Source organism: Danio rerio, chromosome 3, assembly GCF_052040795.2.
Source record: "Danio rerio strain M-AB ecotype USA chromosome 3, GRCz13ab, whole genome shotgun sequence".
Lineage (NCBI taxonomy): Eukaryota > Metazoa > Chordata > Actinopteri > Cypriniformes > Danionidae > Danio > Danio rerio.
Window position 1 is genome coordinate 34,713,450 of NC_141023.1, and position 18,845 is coordinate 34,732,294.

Consider the following 18,845-nt stretch of genomic DNA (forward strand, 5'->3'; position numbering starts at 1 on the left):
TGCTTGTGTTTGGCCTGTGGCCTCCAACACAACAATAGCATCATAACAGTGATTAGCATCATTGCTATGGCTTTGCTCTTCAGCCCCTGCTGACAGTAAAGACCGGTTCAAAGTATTTGTGATGGTGTTGGATTGCCACGCTTGCTAAGCAAATTAAGAAGCAGATAACAGCATGCTGGAGCACAAATAAGCACCTGCTTATAGCTGGTGATGTCATTAGCAAGAGAAATTAGCACGACATGAGAAATACAGTAGTTTGTTCCTGGTCACATATACACCTTAGAGAAAAGACTATTCATTTGTTCCAAAACCAGCTAATATGGTATTAGATATCAAGAAAATCGCTCCGGTTTCCTCTACAGTCCAAATACATGCACTATGCAGTAGGTGAATTGGGTAAGCTAAATTGTCCATAGTGTATGTGTGTGAATGTGTTTCCCAGTGATGGGTTGCAGTTAAAAGGGTACCGCTACGTAAAACATATGCTGGATAATTTGGCGGTTCATTCTGCTGTGGTGACCCTAGATTAATAATGGGAAAATAAATGAATATCAAGAAAATTATGAATAATATTGTAATAATGTAATCTTTGTCACTTATTAAGTCTTACAGATTACTACATTTGTCTGAATATTAACATCAGTGAAATGTGAGGTGAGGCAGTTTTATTGTGTCATAATTTGTTGTATGACACCATATTGTGTTAACAGTTTAACTTTTTGAAAAATAACAGGAATTGAGAAAAATATGGTAACACTTTTATTTGATAATTTGAGTACCAATCTCATCTCAATCTTAATCTCATTATTAATTAGTGTATTATTACATGCCTACTATTAAGATATCGGCTCTTTATTTGTACTTATAAAGTACATATTTCACATGATATTTTCCACAAACAAACTCTGCTAATACCTAAACCTAACTAAAGAACTATTAATAAGCAGAAAATTGGCAAAATTTTGTGTCAAAAGCAATAGTTAATGGGTTAATAGTAGTTAGAATCGTACCCTAAAATAAAATGTGACCATAAAAAATAAAATAAATAAAAATAATAGTTATTACTATTACAACTACTACTACTAATAACAATAATAAAAACTAAAATAATGATAATATTATAAAAATACTATTATTATTATTATTAATATTATTATTATTATTATATACTGCTTTTAGGTCCAATCTATAGATTAACGCAGTGTTTTTCAACCACATTCCTAGAGGACCACCTGTACTGCATGTTTTGGATTTCTCCTTCGCCTGTCACACTCATTACAGGTCTTTCGTTCTGCTAATGAGCTGTTGATCTAAATCAGGTGTGTTTGGTTAAGGAGACATTGAAAATGTGCAGAGCTGGTGGTCGTCCAGGATCGTGGTTGAGAAACACGGGCACTCTGAATTCATAGTGCTGCTATGATGTCTTATCTTCAATTTAAACATGAGAAATTAAACATGCAACAATCCATATTTCTGTCCATAAGTTTTCGAGTACTTTTACTGTTGTGTCTACAATCAGACATTCACTTATTCAGATATTTAATTATCAAGATTTAATTTACTTATAGAATAGTTGATTTAGCAGAAATGGTCGTGCCCAACAGAGCTTGGTTTCTCCCTGTTTTCTTTTTCCTTCTCTTCGTCAGTTGGTTAAGTTTGTTCCTCGCCACTGTCGCTTGCTTAGTTGCGACTTGTGGAGCTGCACATCCATGTATTTGCTCTTCAGTGTTTGGACTTTCCGCAGTAAAATTTAAACCACACTGAACTGAATTAAACTGCACTTCAACTCTGAAAACTGGACTGACACGGTTTCAATTTACTAGAACTTCTATGTTAAGCTGCTTTGATGCAATCTAAATTGTAATAGTGCTTAAGTAATAAACATGAATTGAATTAAAAGCGTTTGACATAAAAATATGTAATTATTAATAAAGATTTGTTAAAACATTATGAATGTATTGGTAACACTTTACAATAAGGTTCATTAGTTAATGTTAATTAATGCATTTACTAACATGAACAAACAATGAACAATACATCTACTACTGTATTTGTTCATGTTAGTTAACGTTAGTTAATGAAAAAGTAGTTCATTGTTAGTTCATGTTAACTCTTGGTGCATTAACTAATGTTAACAAGCATGGACTTGGATGTTATTAATGCATTAGTAAATGTTCGATTATGATTAATAAACGCTGTACATGTGTTGTTCATGATTAGTTCATGTTAGTAAATGCATTAACTAATGAACCTTATTGTAAAGTGTTACCAATGTATTCATTAAAAGGTATATCCATTCATACATTTTGCTAATTGTGGCTTCTTCTTTATCATATGTATTGCATAAGTGACACCAGATTTGCATTCGTCAGTGCCTTCACTTATAAAGCATACATTTTATGCAGTCTGCATGTCAGTAGGAGACTTTTATGAGTCATGCTAAACATGTCCTTTCATACTTGCAGAATTTGCTCAACAGGTCTTGGGTAGAAGATAGCACTTTGCCTTTTTGTCTGGCCTTTAAAAGGTCACTTCATGTATAGCTTGATTTATCATCTTTGAAACGCAATGCCTTAAAACACTGTGTTCTTCGAGTGAAATGTAGAGTTACGATGTAACATCTCTCCCTCTTTCTGTCTCCCTCCATCCATCCATCCATCCATCCAGACTGCATGATGAACATCCACAAGCGCTGTGTGGCCAACGTGCCGAGTCTGTGTGGGACTGACCACACCGAGAGGAGGGGCCGCATCCAAATCACTGCAGAGATCAAGAACAATGTGCTCACCGTCAGCAGTGAGTCACCGCTGCCCACTCACTCACACACACACACACAACATGCACACATCATTGCTGCACACGTGTTCACTCTCTGCTTCCCAAATAGTGCACCACTCGCTGCTAGGTCCAGGACCTCTGGATACCACACACATGCCTCCATTTGACCCTTGTAGAACAGCCAAAAATGCACTTAATATGGCACATCTAGTATGAATGCATTCAGTTTAAGCGTGAAGTGTGTGCCGCTTTGAAGGCTAGTGTATTTCCTAGCGTCTGATTCCTCCTAGTGGTGAATCAAAAGCATTACCAGATGTACTGTGTACTGCATGTACTATTTCAGGGGTTTTGATGGTGTATGTAGATTGTTTTAGGGAAAGGACAGCTATATTTAAAGAAAAGATTCACCCAGAAATGAAAACTGATTGGTCTAAGTTTGTGCCATTTGCAGCGACATGATTTTTAAAAATCTTTTGTGTGTAAGAGGCATTGTCTGGTATAAGTTTCTGACAGTATTGGATAAACAAACCTTGGATAAAAATACCACAGTTTCATGATTTTGTGATTACTGCTCTCAAATTAAGATATTTTTAAATGTCTGGGTAAAAAAAAAAACTTTCCCATATTTAACACTATATATTTCATTTTAGGAAACATGTATAATTTTTTGGACAGTAAAGATGTCAGGCTAAATAATTAAATCATTGACTTCTGCTACTGTACCTTCATTAGTTTCAAAAGCACTGCTTTCTTTACAACATATAAGAAAACACACATTAAACCTTACATATACCTTAGGAACGGTATAACAGAATTTTTGTGGTTTTTAAAAACCTTGACTTTTTTTCAAACCGCGGTAAACCTTGAAACCGGTTATCATCCCATGTCTAGTGTTCAATTCTTTAAATTGGGCCAAACACATACACACGCTTACATTTTGATGATACTCTAATCTCTTAACAATTTGAGCACAAACATACATTAATTCATTAGGATTAAGCTTTGAGTTTTAACCATATTGTATGCTGGTTTTCAGGGGTATCATACTATTATTGTGGCAGTGGCCTTACTATTTACTCAATATTCACTGTGACGAGTGGTTTTCTAAGTTACTTGCCTCTCATTGTTCTCACTGAAGGCTGTTTTGTTATTTGGAAATTCCATTTTAAAGGATTGAAGTTGACTATTGTGTGCTTAAAGTTACCTTAAAGGTGCAGTAGGTGATTGTCTTCAGAAACATTTTTGTTGTGCTGGTTGAAAGTCTCTTCACATTCCAATAATAATGATTAAAGTGAATAATCTAAATGTATTTATATGTATTTTTATATTCTCGGCAAGGCATAAGATTAAAAAACGTCCAATTAAAATTTGTCGGGCTGACAATTCCCATCATTTTTTAAAGTAGCCCAAACTGTCTGTCAACAAATGTAGATTTGTACAACTGCGCAGCTGTTCATGCAGAGCTGACTGCCATTTGCATGTGCATTTGTGCCACATTTATGACATGTGCACATGAGAAAGAGAGTGATAGTATTGTAATGTGTATTTATATAGCGCTATCCAGGTACTTACCAGGTTCAGCCCTGCTTAGCTTCAGTGAGTAACCGGTCTTGGGCTGCAGGGTAATATGGCTGTGTGGCGGTAAATGCTGATTATGCTTGGTTTGTGACTTGTGGAGCTGTGCATTAATGGATTTGCTCTTCAGTGTTTGGACTTTCAGCGGTGAGAATTAAACCACACTGAACTGAACTGAACTAAACTCAACTTCAACTCTGAAAACTGGAATTTACTAGAACTTCTAAGTTAAGTGCTATAGAGACACTTAATGTTTGCATTTACAGTGTTCTTCATGTAATAATATTTTATAAAATTTATTTTATTTATACGTTTTATTTTTTATTTTTATGCTCAATATGTAAAAAGGAGTTGGATTTCTCATGTGAAATTGTACAGGGGAGAAGTCAGACTGTAGAGAGTATATGGCAAAACCTTTTGCAGTGTTTGCATATCCTTAGAAGACCTCGCACCTAGGTTTTTTAGCATTTTGTGATTTATTCATTTATTTTTAATTTTTTCAGTTGAATAAATGACTATTTTCTATTCATACGTTTCATTATTAAAGAAAACATTTTGTTTTTTAAAAAAGTCAAAAATCTTGTCTTGTTCTCGTGAACCCAATCTTGTGTCTAGTCTCGTGGAGCAAATGTCTCGTCACACCCTGCGGCATTGACAGAATCTACATTGTAAAAATGCAATAGAAATAAACATGAATTGAATTGAAATGGAATTTCATCAAAACTTTAAAAATGCTAAATTAATATTGAAGTTATTTTTGCCTGCTAGAGGAAGGACGACACCATGGCTGAAGTATTTCTGTTAGACAGGAAATGTTGTGTTTTAAAACAATTTTAGTCACGCAAAGCTTATGTAGATGCTGTTTTTTAATGAATGGATTATATACATGGTTGTGTTGTTCAGCCACTGAAATCTACCAGCAAAAGATTGATGTGACTATTTTGAGTTTCATAAGGGCAGCATCGAGTAGATATTGATTGACAGTATAAAGCCTATGAGAGGCATACAATCGAAAAAAAAAAAATCCTCTTATTAAAATGTCCGGTTTGAACATTATGATAAGCTGTCCTACCGGCCTGTCAATACATTGATTTGCATAATCTGTTCACTCAGACAGGTACATCATTAGCATGTCCCACTCTGCAGACTGACTCATGATACTTCTTTAATATATGCGCTTTTGTCCTGTGATGTTTTCTCACTGGTTAATGAGACATCAGGTAATCTTACCCTCTCATCTTGTCACTTGAGCCTCAGGTCTGTCTGTGCATGTTCATGTATTTTGGAGGAGGCGTGGTTTTGAGCAATGATTATTGATCTCATAATAATAACAAAAGTGTGTGCTTTTGCAAAATAAGGAAATAAACAGTGTACGCATTCTTTGTTTTGTATCACCCGTGAACTGTTTTTAGAAACGAGTCACTAAAATTAACGGAAACTCCACAAAAACAAGACACACAAAACTGAGACGTATAACAGACAGCTTAAAGCAGGGGTCTCAAACTCGCGGCCCGCGGGCCATTTGCGGCCCTCAGTGCAATATTTTGTGGCCCGCGCCGACCGCTGTACACTGACAGAATCAGCGGAGCGGAGAGAGCGAGCGCTTCCCGCTCCGCTGATTCTATCCGTACACAGCGGTCTCTGGCATTCCCCGCCCGCCGTGTAAACAAAGGAGCGGGGATGCCGGTGACGTCACCACGCACCCCGCCCCTTTGTTAGACGCTGTGACGGGCGGGAAGAACCAAGGTAAGCTGTTCCCGCCCCTGCCTGCCACTTAGCTACAGCCTGCATCTTACAGAGCTCGAAATTGCGACCATTTTGGTCGCATATGCGCCCGAAAATTAATCTATGCGACCTCATAATATATTTTGGCGCATTAGTGCGACTGCAGATAATGGTTGTAGTGCGACCTGTTTTGATTTTTTGTAAAAACGTGCTGAATCGCTCTTCCCTGCCGCTGTCAATCACTCAAGGTATTCCACTGTCAGATGACAGGGAAGGAGCTTTTATGACCACGGGAAATGCAAACGGCTGAAGAGTAAAAACTTAAAGCACACAGGTTTAAAGTTGAAGCGCAGATGAAAGCGATCATGACACGTCACGTGGTGAATAATGATCCGCCAGCTGTGATCAATCGAGTACGCGCTTCTTGGAGAAGGTGCCCGAATCTCCATGCGTTGCATTCACTGCGTGTTCAGCGCAAATGTCCGCTAAAAGTCAAATCTAATACTGTACATATCATCGCCAAAGGAGCTCGCCTTTACTAAGTTTACACTGAAACTGCGTCTCATAACAAACAGCGGTATTCCGCCGGTGGTCTTCGCAAGAATCTTGCGCTGCCTGCTCATAAATTGGGTCGGCTGACTCGCCAGCTTTTCCACTAACACAGAAACATGAAGATCATCTCAGACTGAACATTTAAATTGACACAAACTGAAACCAAATCTTTTAAAGTGATAGAAGTGAGACTTTACTTACTTTCTTTTGTCTATTCTTGTTTGAGGTGTATATAATTTTTTTTATTTATTTACTGATGACTGCTTTGCAGCTTTCATCATTGAATTGAATGATTTATTATAATCTTTTGTTTGTTTTGTAGCAGAAATATTATTTATTAAATTGACATGCATATAAAACAGCAGTGCAAAATAAATATTTCTTACTGCAATGCTTCATTTTTGTTTGATGCAAACTATACAATTATTTTTCATAAAGTAACAGACTTTTTATAGCAGATAACATACATTCATGCACATTCAAGGCAGTATCATAATGAGAAATGGAATTCATTTTTACTATTATTGTCATTTTCATCATCATTAATATTCTATAATTATTAGACATTCATTTTGGAATTATTGCACACAAATATCAATGTCTTCACAGCATTAGTTAGATAGTTGTTTCTGGTTTTTGTCAGTCCTATTGATGTTGTTTTAAAATACAATAAATCCCTTAAAAAGCAATTTGCAGCGGTGCTTAATCATTTTTGGTGGATGCTCCTAAATTTTTTCTGGTGCTCCTAAATTTATTTTGGTGCTCCTAAATATTTGAAGTTGGGAGCACCGGTGCTACCAAGTAAAAAAGTTAATTTCGAGCCCTGTCTTATATATATTATAGGTAGATACAGACTGGTACAGACTGATGTGACTGGAGTGGGGTGGGGGTGTTTTATTTATACATATATACGCCTTTTTTTAGGTGAGGGAATGGAAGTTTTGAGTGAGTTCCCCCACTTTTTTCCCTAGGACTTGGCCTTTTTGGGAGCACATATTTGTGTGAGAAGTTATTCTCCACCTTGAACTTCAATAAGTCAAAGTACAGGTCTAGACTTAATGATGATCATCTTCAAGCCATACTGAGGGTCTCAACTGCTTCCGCTCTAAAGCCAAATGTGGTTCAGATTTGTGAGAAGAAGCGCTGTCAAGTCTCTGGCAGTAAGGAGTAGGCAAAAGATGCCATGTTCAGAAGAACTGTTCATAATCTTCACTCAATGTTCTATTAATGTTCAGGACACTTCATGTTCAGAAGAAATAATTAAAACTGTTAATGACATTTGAGGACTTTTTTTTGTGAAATGCCTTATGCGGCCCAGCCTCACCCAGACTTTGCCTCCTGCGGCCCCCAGGTAAATTGAGTTTGAGACCCCTGGCTTAAAGTGTCTACTTTTAAATGCAGTAAAAATCGCACTTGATAAATTTACGTTTTGAACATAAAACAATTACGTTGTCCCCCACAAATGTGAAGAATAGTGTTGTTTCAATTAATCTAAAAAAAAAAAGTAGTTTTAACAAGCAGCAAAATATGTTTTTAATGTAGCCTAAAATCACCTGACCTTACCTTTTCATCTTTCATATGAAATTATAACATTTTAAAACTGGAATCTCATTTTGCTGCGGTCTTTGTTTAAAACTATTTTCATAAAAAAATACTTATTTGTAATTTAAAGTCAATATCCCTTTTAAGACATACAGTCTGAAAAATGACAAGTAAACTGCTGTGACGAGATCATAGTGAAAAGGACCATTTAAAAATAATTGAACATTTTTCCAGCAATTTGCTGAAATGAGAAGTGTAACATTACTAGTAAATAGCTGGAATTGTGATTTTCCTGTGTGTGAACAGTGCATTTTTAAATTAACCAGTGAAGTCATTCCAGTCATTTTATGCCTATTTAATGGTATTATTATGTCAAATGAGCTTATTTAACTTATTATGAGCACATTATGTTTGTTCTAGGTTGTCCATACAGTTGTGCTCAACAGTTTTATTGATCTATAAGTTTTATTTCTCTTTCTCACACACAGAACACACACACACTCAGATGAAATTCTGAACCACTCTTGCAGAAATGTCTCTACACTCTCAGAAATAAAGGTCCATAGTAATACCTCAAGGGTACATATTAGTACCAATTTTAAATGGAACAATTTTGTACTTTTTAGATACTAATATACCCTTAAGGTATTTATATGGACCTTTTAGGTACAAATTTGTACCTTTGAAAAGGTACCACACCAGTGACAGATTGCGTACCTTTATTTCTGAGAGTGTAGTTTATTGTTTAAGATCAATTGATGGTCTAAAAAGTATATTGTTCTTTCATTTGCCCCTTCAAAAAATACACTTGTCCTGTCAAGTCCTGTTGTATTTACTTCAGCCCGCCAAAGAGGCTATTGAAGAGATTGGTAAGTTGGCAAGTGTTAATGTCAAGCTTTGATTGCGGTCCAAATGATTAATAATTGGCCTTTTTTTCCCCACAATGTTTCTTAGACCAGTAAGGTAATGAATATGTATATTGTAGAAGCACATTGCGTTTCATGACAGAATCTTTTTTGTGTCAGAAAATATTTGAAGCCATCACTAGGGCTGAACAATAAATTGTTTGAGCATTGATATCAGAATGTGTTTATCTGCAATAGTAGCCTTGCTGGCTTAGATTATTATGTCTTAATGTTAAAAAAAATGATATATATATATATATATATATATATATATATATATATATATATATATATATATATATATATATATATATATATATATATATATATATATATATATAATTTATTTATACAATGGTGACAATGTTCTGTACCTGAATACTGTTAGACTCCCCAGAAAACTATAAAGCACTGGTCATTTAACTTTTATTTTTAATAAATATGCTTGTAATTAATGATTATTTATGCAGATGCACTGCATGTAAAAAGACTTGATCATTCCTGTTCCCATCTAAATTAATAAAATCTTCCTAAATTGAGTTATTCAAATCATCTGGTGAAGTTATATTCATATTGCAATACGAATATGAATACAGAGCCCTACATGTGGACTGCTACCTCACATGTGATTAGGTTTTATTTTTGATTAAATCTTTTTTTAAGGTAGGTGTGGGGTGAAAATGAATAGGTGCAGTAATAGGTACAATAACCAAAAGTTGTTGTAAATTAGTTTCTTTAATACTAATTAAAAATAGACCTCTGTATAATTGCGCTTAACCCGAAAGAGAGTCGAAACTTTTTAGAACATGTGCAGTTGCAATCAGAAATATTAGCCCATCCTGTATTTTATATATTTTTGACCAATTTCTGTTCAATAGAAAAGAAGATTTTTTTTTCAACACATTTCTAAACATTAAAAAAAAATTTAAACAAATTTTTACTAGTTAACTAGTTAATTTTCTTTTATCTTTGCCATGATGACAGCACTAGGTTAATTATGTAAATTAAGTTATAGTAAATATACAAATCATTTATAACGATGCTTTGTTCTGTAGACAATCGAAAATAAATATTCCTTAAGGGGGGTAATAATTTTGAGCTTAAAATATTATTTAAAAAATTAAAAACTGCTTTTATCCATCTTCTTTTAAGCAATCAACTTTGTCCAAATCGGCAAAAATAGTGTCAGACTATACTTCTCAGCTGGGTATCTCTGTCACTTGGAGACACACACATCCTCAGGATAAAAACTGCTTTTATTCTAGCTGAAATGAAACAAATACAACTTTCTGCAGAAGAAAAAATATTACAGGAAGTACTGTAAAAAATCCTCCCTCTGTTGAACATTATTTGATAAATATTTGAAAAAGACAAAACCAGTGAAATTTCCTGTGAAATGTGCAGAAAACGGAGAATCTACTTTCATAATGGTTCTCTTGCAATAAAACTCAAATTCCCCAGACTTCTAAATACACAGATAACCAGCAAAGTGTAAACATGATGTGCAGTGTAATCAGGTTATCTAATTATGGTCACATGGCTGAATGTAGAGCATTCACGTTCAGCGATGTGTGTTGGGGCTAATGTTGCATATACACTCATGCAGCTGCACAGATCCAGGCCTCAGTCCAGAATCCACTACATCAATAAAGCTCACAACAACAGTGGCATCAGTTTTGCACATTTGCAAATAGAATCATAAGAAACAAAGTCCAGATACAATGTGTAGTATAATCACAATTTTTATTAGGCTATAACTGTTTTAGAAAGTGTGTCGAATCCACAGTGTCTGCATCGAGCTTTAATGATTGACAGCATGAAGTAATATCTCTTTGCTTGGTTTTTGTATGCATTTACAGTTTAAAAGAATGCTTTTTAATACTGCTAATTCAGACGCAGTTTAAGTCTTATACAGGTGGGTTGGAAATAAATGTAAAAAAGCCCTCACTAGGAAGATAACTTAACTTGTAAGAATTACATATTGCTCTTTTACATATTAGGTTTAAAAAGCTATTAGTTGACTACTTAAAAAAGTTGCTTTATAATAATTAGTTGACTTTATTTTAAAAAGAAAGTAAACCTGTTGTTTTTAAAGTGATTAGTTGACTTTACTTAAAGCGAGGAAACCTGTTGTCTTAAAATCATTAAGAAAATGAACATATATGTTGCACAATCATTCAAATTATATCAACTTAAAAATCTCTATTTAGACTAAAGTAAATAATCGCTTTTCACCCTGTACTAATTTATTCTTTATGCACAAACATGCAACAATACCCTCCACTGACATTTTACTTTTATTAATACATCAACTAGAATAAATTAACTGGTGCTGGATTATATTCAAAAATGGTTAATGTGTGTATTAACATAATCATCAGTAGATTATTTTTAGTTTTTACTAGGTAATCGATAACTGTATAATTTGACCCCTGTTGTTTTCTGTGTTTAAAACTTGTTTTTGCTTTAAAATTGCATCAGAATATGGCTAATTATATTGTAGTAGTACAAAAGTAAAAGCAAAAGTAAAAAGGACAACAGCATTGAGAAAAGGAGGAAACAAAGAACAACAAATGATCTCTGATGTCCAAACTGCAGAACGAAGGTGATGGATTGCGGTGTGGTCAAGCTCATTGTGAAATTCTATAGGCTTACTTAAACAACTATTACATTACAGATGACCATGGCAACACAAGAACACACACTTAGGGTGCGTCTCAATCAGTTGCCTAGCTTCTGAGGTCGTAGATCAGTAGGTTGTGAACACAAATTCGGGCACTGGTAAGGACAGTAAGGACTTTTATTCACTACACATTAAGAAAGCATTACAATAGAACATCCTCATTTTACATCATAATGGAGTTTATAAACAATTTAAGAACTGATAATTTTGAAAATTTATAAAATTTTTATAAGTAGATTATAGATGAATAATTTGACTGTTTCATGCACCAGCAACATTTCAACCATGAATAAATTATAAGTGTAGTTTGTAGTTTTTTTCTGTACATGTCTAACTGTTTATTTACAACTAAATATAAATAAATTAATATTAATTAATATTAATTAATTAATTAATTAATTAAATTAATAGAAATGAATACATTTTTAAAACACATTTGTCATTGTGTTTGAGTTGGATAACGCATTTCAGGATTTTCTCTTTAGAACTTCTGTTAAAGTAGTGAGCACTTAAGCGCTCTGATTTTTACATATTAGGACTTTTCAGGAAAAATGTCTCAGTACACTCGAAGAATTTTGTGATAGAGACAGTTCTGAAAGGAACTGTTTTTGGAAATGGAATTTGGAAAATTCCACTTTTTTTTTTTTTTTTTTTTTTGGGCTCATCTACAGTCACCTACAGTAAAGAGCTGAGTTTGACTATTTTTCAATCTATTCAGCTGACCTCCAGGTCTAGCAGGAGCCCTTTTACCTTAGCTTAGCATAGATTATTAAATCAAGTTAGCATCTTGCTCAAAAATGTTCCTAAAGAGTTTTGATAATTTTCCTATTTAAAGATTGACTCTTCTGTTGTTACATCGTGTAGTAAGACGACAGAAAATGAACAAGGTAACAGTGCTGCATAATATTACAACATGGTACAACAGCAAAATTTCTTGATTACTACGCCAGAATGAGAGTATTGACCTAGAACAGTGGTTCCCAATGTGGGGGTCAGGGCAATGGCACAATGAGGAGGAGTCTTGACGATTTCTAAAAATCTAATTTGTTTTTAGAATTGTTTATTTTAGATTTTATTTTTTTACATTTTTATAATTAATATTTATCAGTTATTAAATCACCATATTTATCCATAACCTACTGAAGAACAAATAGCAGTTAATAGTAACATTGTTAACACGTTTATAATAAACATAAAAAAACAACAACATGCAAATAAAAGCCATTAGCCTTTTTATTTTTCTATTCTTTGCAACTCCTGGTGTTATTACGTTATATTAAAGACACAGCAATAGTGTCAGAATCAGCACATTGATTTCATAGCAACAGGTAAACTTTGACACCTTTACTGTACTCGCATACATTAAAAATAAAAACAGGTCACAACTGAACATGGAGGACAGTCTCCAAATGGCATTCTCCAAAATTAAACCAAGACTAGACTTGGGCCTATTGTGTGTGCGCCATTGTGTGCCAGAATTCTATATCTATAACCACCTTAAAGAATATTGGGGGTTGCGAGTCACTGGCATTGTTATTTTGGAACCCGACCGAGAAAATGCAAACTTTTTGTTTCCTGTCAGTTTTAGTGCACATTGGAACTACAAAAGAATTAAGTTTTAAATAGGAATTTTATCAAAAATGTGATAAAATAATTTTTTGAGGGAGATTCTATTTTGGTTTAATGATGTATATGCTAAGCTTAAGTTGTAAAATGAGCCTATTTAAAAATATAGTGTGGAGGGTTCCTTTAAAATGGCTGACTCCATGAACAGTGCCCTGACTATGGAACAAGCTGATTGAGATGCACCCTTAGATTTTTTTTTCTCTTTTTTGGCATGAATAGAATCACCTCTAAACAAATACAAACACATGAGGAGGATATGCTCTTCAATTATAACCAGTGAGGGGGGAAAAACAAAAAATGTTATGTTTCCATTGTCCAGCAGAGGGCACTATTGCCTTAGCAGACTCCAGACTCCTCTGTACTCTGTGTATTGTTAAGCAATTTGCTTCCCAAACTGTATGTTGATTTTCTGTTGAATGCATTTTTAAGAGCTTCCCATCTGTTTTTGTACCGCAAAAAATCACGGTTCGTTATTCACATTATCAAGCATGGATGCAATTTATTTTTTGCAGGTCTCAAATCAAAAAGAGTCACTGAATGAGATGCATGAAAACCAGTGGCACTTGATTTTAAAGATGTCTGACCACCAGCTTTACAAATGATTTAAGAGCTGCATAATGATTTGCATAAACACCACTTAAGATTTTGGTGTGTTCACTACACATTGATATTGTATGTCTTTTAAAAGTCTTGAAATATGTCATTCTATAATGCATTTAATGTAGATTTTGAAAAAAAATGGTGCAAATTAGAAAAAAAGATACAAGTTGGAGAATAAATTATGACAAACTCTTAAAAAATTAAAGTACTCATAGGGTTTTCACTGTGATGGGTGTCAAACTCGGTTGGAAAGCTGCAGCCCTGCAGAGATTAGTTGCAACCCTGCTTCAACACACTTACCTGTAGGTTTCAAACAAGCCTGAAGGACTTAATTAGTTTGAGCAGGTTAGGAATAAAGCTAAACTGTGCAGAGCGGTGGCCCTCCAGGATCTGAGTTTGATGCCAGTACCATAGAAGAAACATTTTGGATCTCTATAGAGCCTTTCGCTGATTGATTCTTAAAATATATGTATTTTTTTCTTAACCTGTAGAAGATGATTTAAAAAACAATTTTTTTTTTTTTTTTTTTGCATTATTAAGACCTTTTTTGTTTTTTTTTATGCAGTGAAATGTTTTTTAAGAGTGCAGAATTGTTGTTTTGGGGTAAACTGTCCCTGTAACATGATCTTTTGTAAACTTTCACACTTAATACAATAATTTTTTTCATGAAAGTCACTTTTCAAACTGTTTATTAAATTATATCCATGATAAATTTCCACTGACTTTTTATTATATCTGTGATATTAAACTTTTATTTCCATGGGGAATTTGCACTTAGTTCTAATTTCCACTTAGTTCCACTTAGTTGTCTTTTCAGATCAGAAGATTAGCTCAATTAAATGAGTTTTCTGGAAGACAAATGAAGAGAAAATTGATCCAATAGCAGTTCAAGACAGGGATATTCAGTCTTTAAGATGTCACAGACCCTGAAATATTACAATGCTTGAGCAAGAGATCCCAAAATGTAATCCTGTAATTGAAAAGATTTAGGCTCTATTAAAGATATTACTTTTCTATTGATTTGTTTTTCATAAATGTAATTGTTTATAATTAATTTATAATCGTATTATATTTTAATCCGATATTTTAAAAATATTTTTAAATCATATTTCATCACGTTTTTGCATTAATTATTATAATTATTTTTAATATATTATTTCTATGTAGTTATTAACTATTTTGTTAGTTTTGCATGAATGTACATTTATTTGTCTAAAGAAAATGTTTTACTATTTTAATCATATTCTCTAATTAAATAACTTCTATTGTTGCGTATTTATTATGCTGGCGCATGCTGGTGTTGAAGTTATGCCTCAAAAACAATAATAACCATAAATGAAAAGATGATATGCCACCAGATTCTCCAACAATGTCAGGGTGTTAACTAATTTAAAAAGTTGTACAAATATAAATTATGAAAGGAATATAGTGATTAATGGAGGTGATTGTAAAGCTACAGAAAATGTACAAAAAATGTAAACGTTAAAGAAATATCTTGATAAATAGAGGCGATTGGAAAAGGAACAAAATGAGAAAGGTATGATACAATTTTAATTAATGGCGGTTTTAAGTGCTATGTATTTTTTGGGTTAATGATATAAAATATAACATATAACATACCAAAGATGCCAAAAGGATAAAATATGTCTCATGTAAAAAGAAGAGTTAAGTAAAAGAATAAATATGTTAAAGTAATAAACAAATGATGTGTGTGATGGGGTGGGAAAAAATATTAAGTGCTTCATCCAGCTCCATTTTGACCAAAATGCATTTTGTTTAAAGAATTGTTTTGTGTATGATTTTTCTGTTAGAAATAAATAAATCAAGTCAGATCAAAATCTTTGTTATATTAGCGTACATTTATATAATTTATATTTATTTATCTTAATAATGATTTTTCATGTCATTATATTAATTAATTTGTTAATTTATTGTTTTTATTTTTCCTTTTTTATTCTTTATTTTCAAACAGTTTTTATGGAGTGTCCCTGGACCTCAGTTTAAAAACAAATTTGAGTTCTCGTCATTATTCATCCTCAGGTCATTCCAATCCAGCTGATTATATTATTATTTTATTATTATTATTATTATTATTATTATTTAAACGTTTTGGTCCACATTGTACACTCAATTGGAGTCAGTGGGATACAAAAATACCAAAAACAAACAAAAATGTGTGTGCAAGTGCTTTTTTTTTTTAAATTTTACATTTATTGTATAACAAAGATACATTTAGTCCCCATCATTTACAATAATAATCATTAGATTATTTGGTGCCAATAAAGAATGGAAAACGAGAAACAATAGGAAAAAAGTAAAGAAATCAAACAAAATTTAAAGAGATATCGATAGGTCATCTGGTCTAAGGATAGATATATAATAGAAAGGAAATTGAGAGTGAAGTAGCAAAATAATATGATAACAGCAATTTAGAGATTTAATAGATTATACATATTTAAGATTATTCCAATTGTATTTGATTGCCTTCTTGTTAAGTGAATCTGAGATTGGAAGCAAGTAATTTGTAGTTGCTTGTATAAATGCTATAAATACTGGCCTGCAATTTGAAAATTTACATTTATGAATGTAAAATATGCATGAAAAAGAATAAGGTTTATTATAAAGCAGATGTTAAATTTGTATGTGTGTCCGTGTGTCGTGTTTGTGTTTTCAATGGAAGGAAAAAAACATGAGCAAGTGATAACAGACATGTGTTTTTGCTTAAACTAATGCTTTTTTATATATGGAAGTAGGCCTGGATCCGTGCAGCTGTGTGTGTGTGTATATATATGTGTGTGACATTAGCCTCAACACACTGCTCCATATTCAGCCAAGCGTCCCTCTCTTCAAGCTCAATCCTGGGCCATTTCACCCCGCGAGCCTGTAGAATTAACTAACAGCCTTTAGCCCGCTAGCGGCTAATGAGCTGAGCTGCACCATGTAAAGAAGCGAGGCACAGACAGCCCTGAGCGCAAAAGACATTTTTAATCCATCACGCTGTCCTTTATAATTTAATGTCACGCTACGGCACTGCAGATCTGCTGAGCGTACAGTAAGATGAATGAGGCCACTTCCTGTCGCGCATTTCAAAGGCCTGTCACTTAAAGCTAATGAATTGACCAATACCTGCATGGAAATGGGGCGACCACTCTGCCTTTAAAAGGTCCTTTCCACCTCATCTTTCCCACACTTGCACTCTATTTGACCAGCAGAGCACTTGCAGGTTGATAAATGTTAGTGAGGAACCCTGGGTGACCCTGTTTAGTATGTTGTTAGCGCTTGTTGTGCGGTTTATTTCTGTGAATGAATCTTACTTTGTGAAGAAATCTTGCCTTAAATCAGCTTCAAGGTCTGTTGTGAGCTCTGAATGCTCCTTTTTCTTTTATAAATCTATCATTTGGTGTTGAGTTGCAGTGGTGTTTTTAACCTAGAGGGGGCAGCGCTGCTTAATCATTTCCAGAAGCATTAAAGGGTTAGTTCACCCAAAAAAATGACAATTTACTCCCATTTACTCAGCCTCAAGTGGTTCTAAAGATTTGAGAGTTCTTTTTTCTCTACTCTGTTAAGCACAAAAGAAGATATTGTGAAGAATGTTAGAAACTGGTAGCACATGACATTCATACATACCTGTCAACATTGGGATGTAAAAATAAAGGATATTACATTATTACATTATTATTATTATTATTATTATTATTATTATTATTATTATTATTATTACTATTATTATTATTATTATTTTTTACAAAGGATTTAATAAATAGCATACATTAGAAAAAGCTGCAAATAAATAAAACAGTTTAGCCTATTAAAATGAATAGCTAGGCTATCCCAGACAGCACACATACGTTGGGCCGACGTCGTGCCGACTTTCAAAATTCCATCGGCGCGATGTCGCTCAGGGAGCGTTTGCTAATTGGCAAAATGTCGCCGCGACGTCGGCAAACGATCGGAAACGCTGTCCGGCCGATGTTAGGACGACGCAACCGGAAATGCCGGCCGCTCCGCGGAGGCGCTGTTCTCAGGCGTTTTGCTCCATACTTATGGACCACTAGCTGCAGCAGCTGCTTATTTATAATAAACACGACACCCCACTCTCAATAACAGTTGAAGATTTATTAATATTTTTCACAAACATACAAATGGATTAACATACTTTTATCACACATAACCATGTTTTACTACGTTTAAAACAAAACCAACAAGTTGTACTATAACCATGGCTGAAATACTGTGCAATAAAGATTTTAAATACAAAGTCCATTGCAGCATTTACATTAAGACCATAGGAATATTTACAAGTACTTCAAAACATGTACACTAAGGGTGACTATAGTTTACTATGGTAAAAACACAAATCACTTGTATAAGCACATGTTATAATGCTTATAATTTCTTAAATAGTGTTAAAGAAAATGCATGTTTCCAAGACTATAATTTTAAAATACAAGATAATACCAGTCATGTGTTCAGTATCCAAAAGACTTTCTTCAGGGAGTTACAATAATAAAAGAGGACACAAACACAAAATAAATACCAAGCAAACATTATTTACAGTAGTAAATAAAATCATACAAATTAAAATAATTGTCTGAGAAAATTTTATTAAAGTCTGTAGTCAATTTTTTTTTTAATTTTTTTTATAAATGGCATTCAACAATTTGCAATCTCCTCTGAACTAATAACACACCAATAATATAAAATAATACTTTCTCAGAGATAACCAGTTTTTTTTAAGCAAACTCTAATGCACGACACAAAACAGATTTTGTCATTCTATATATATATATATATATATAAAATCCCTTAATTTCTGTTTAACGGAAATATTTTTTAACACATTTCTAATCACAATAGTT

At 33.5% G+C, this 18,845-nt stretch overlaps 1 protein-coding gene across 2 annotated transcripts in view; it reads left to right on the forward strand.

Moving 5' to 3' along the window:
• The window catches only part of prkcbb (protein kinase C, beta b), a 269,116-nt gene that overhangs the window by 107,212 nt on the left and 143,059 nt on the right, over positions 1 to 18,845 (forward strand). For both annotated transcript variants that reach the window (NM_200978.1, XM_087242368.1), the window contains 1 exon segment: positions 2,668 to 2,796. In NM_200978.1, the coding sequence (NP_957272.1) occupies positions 2,668 to 2,796 (129 nt within the window).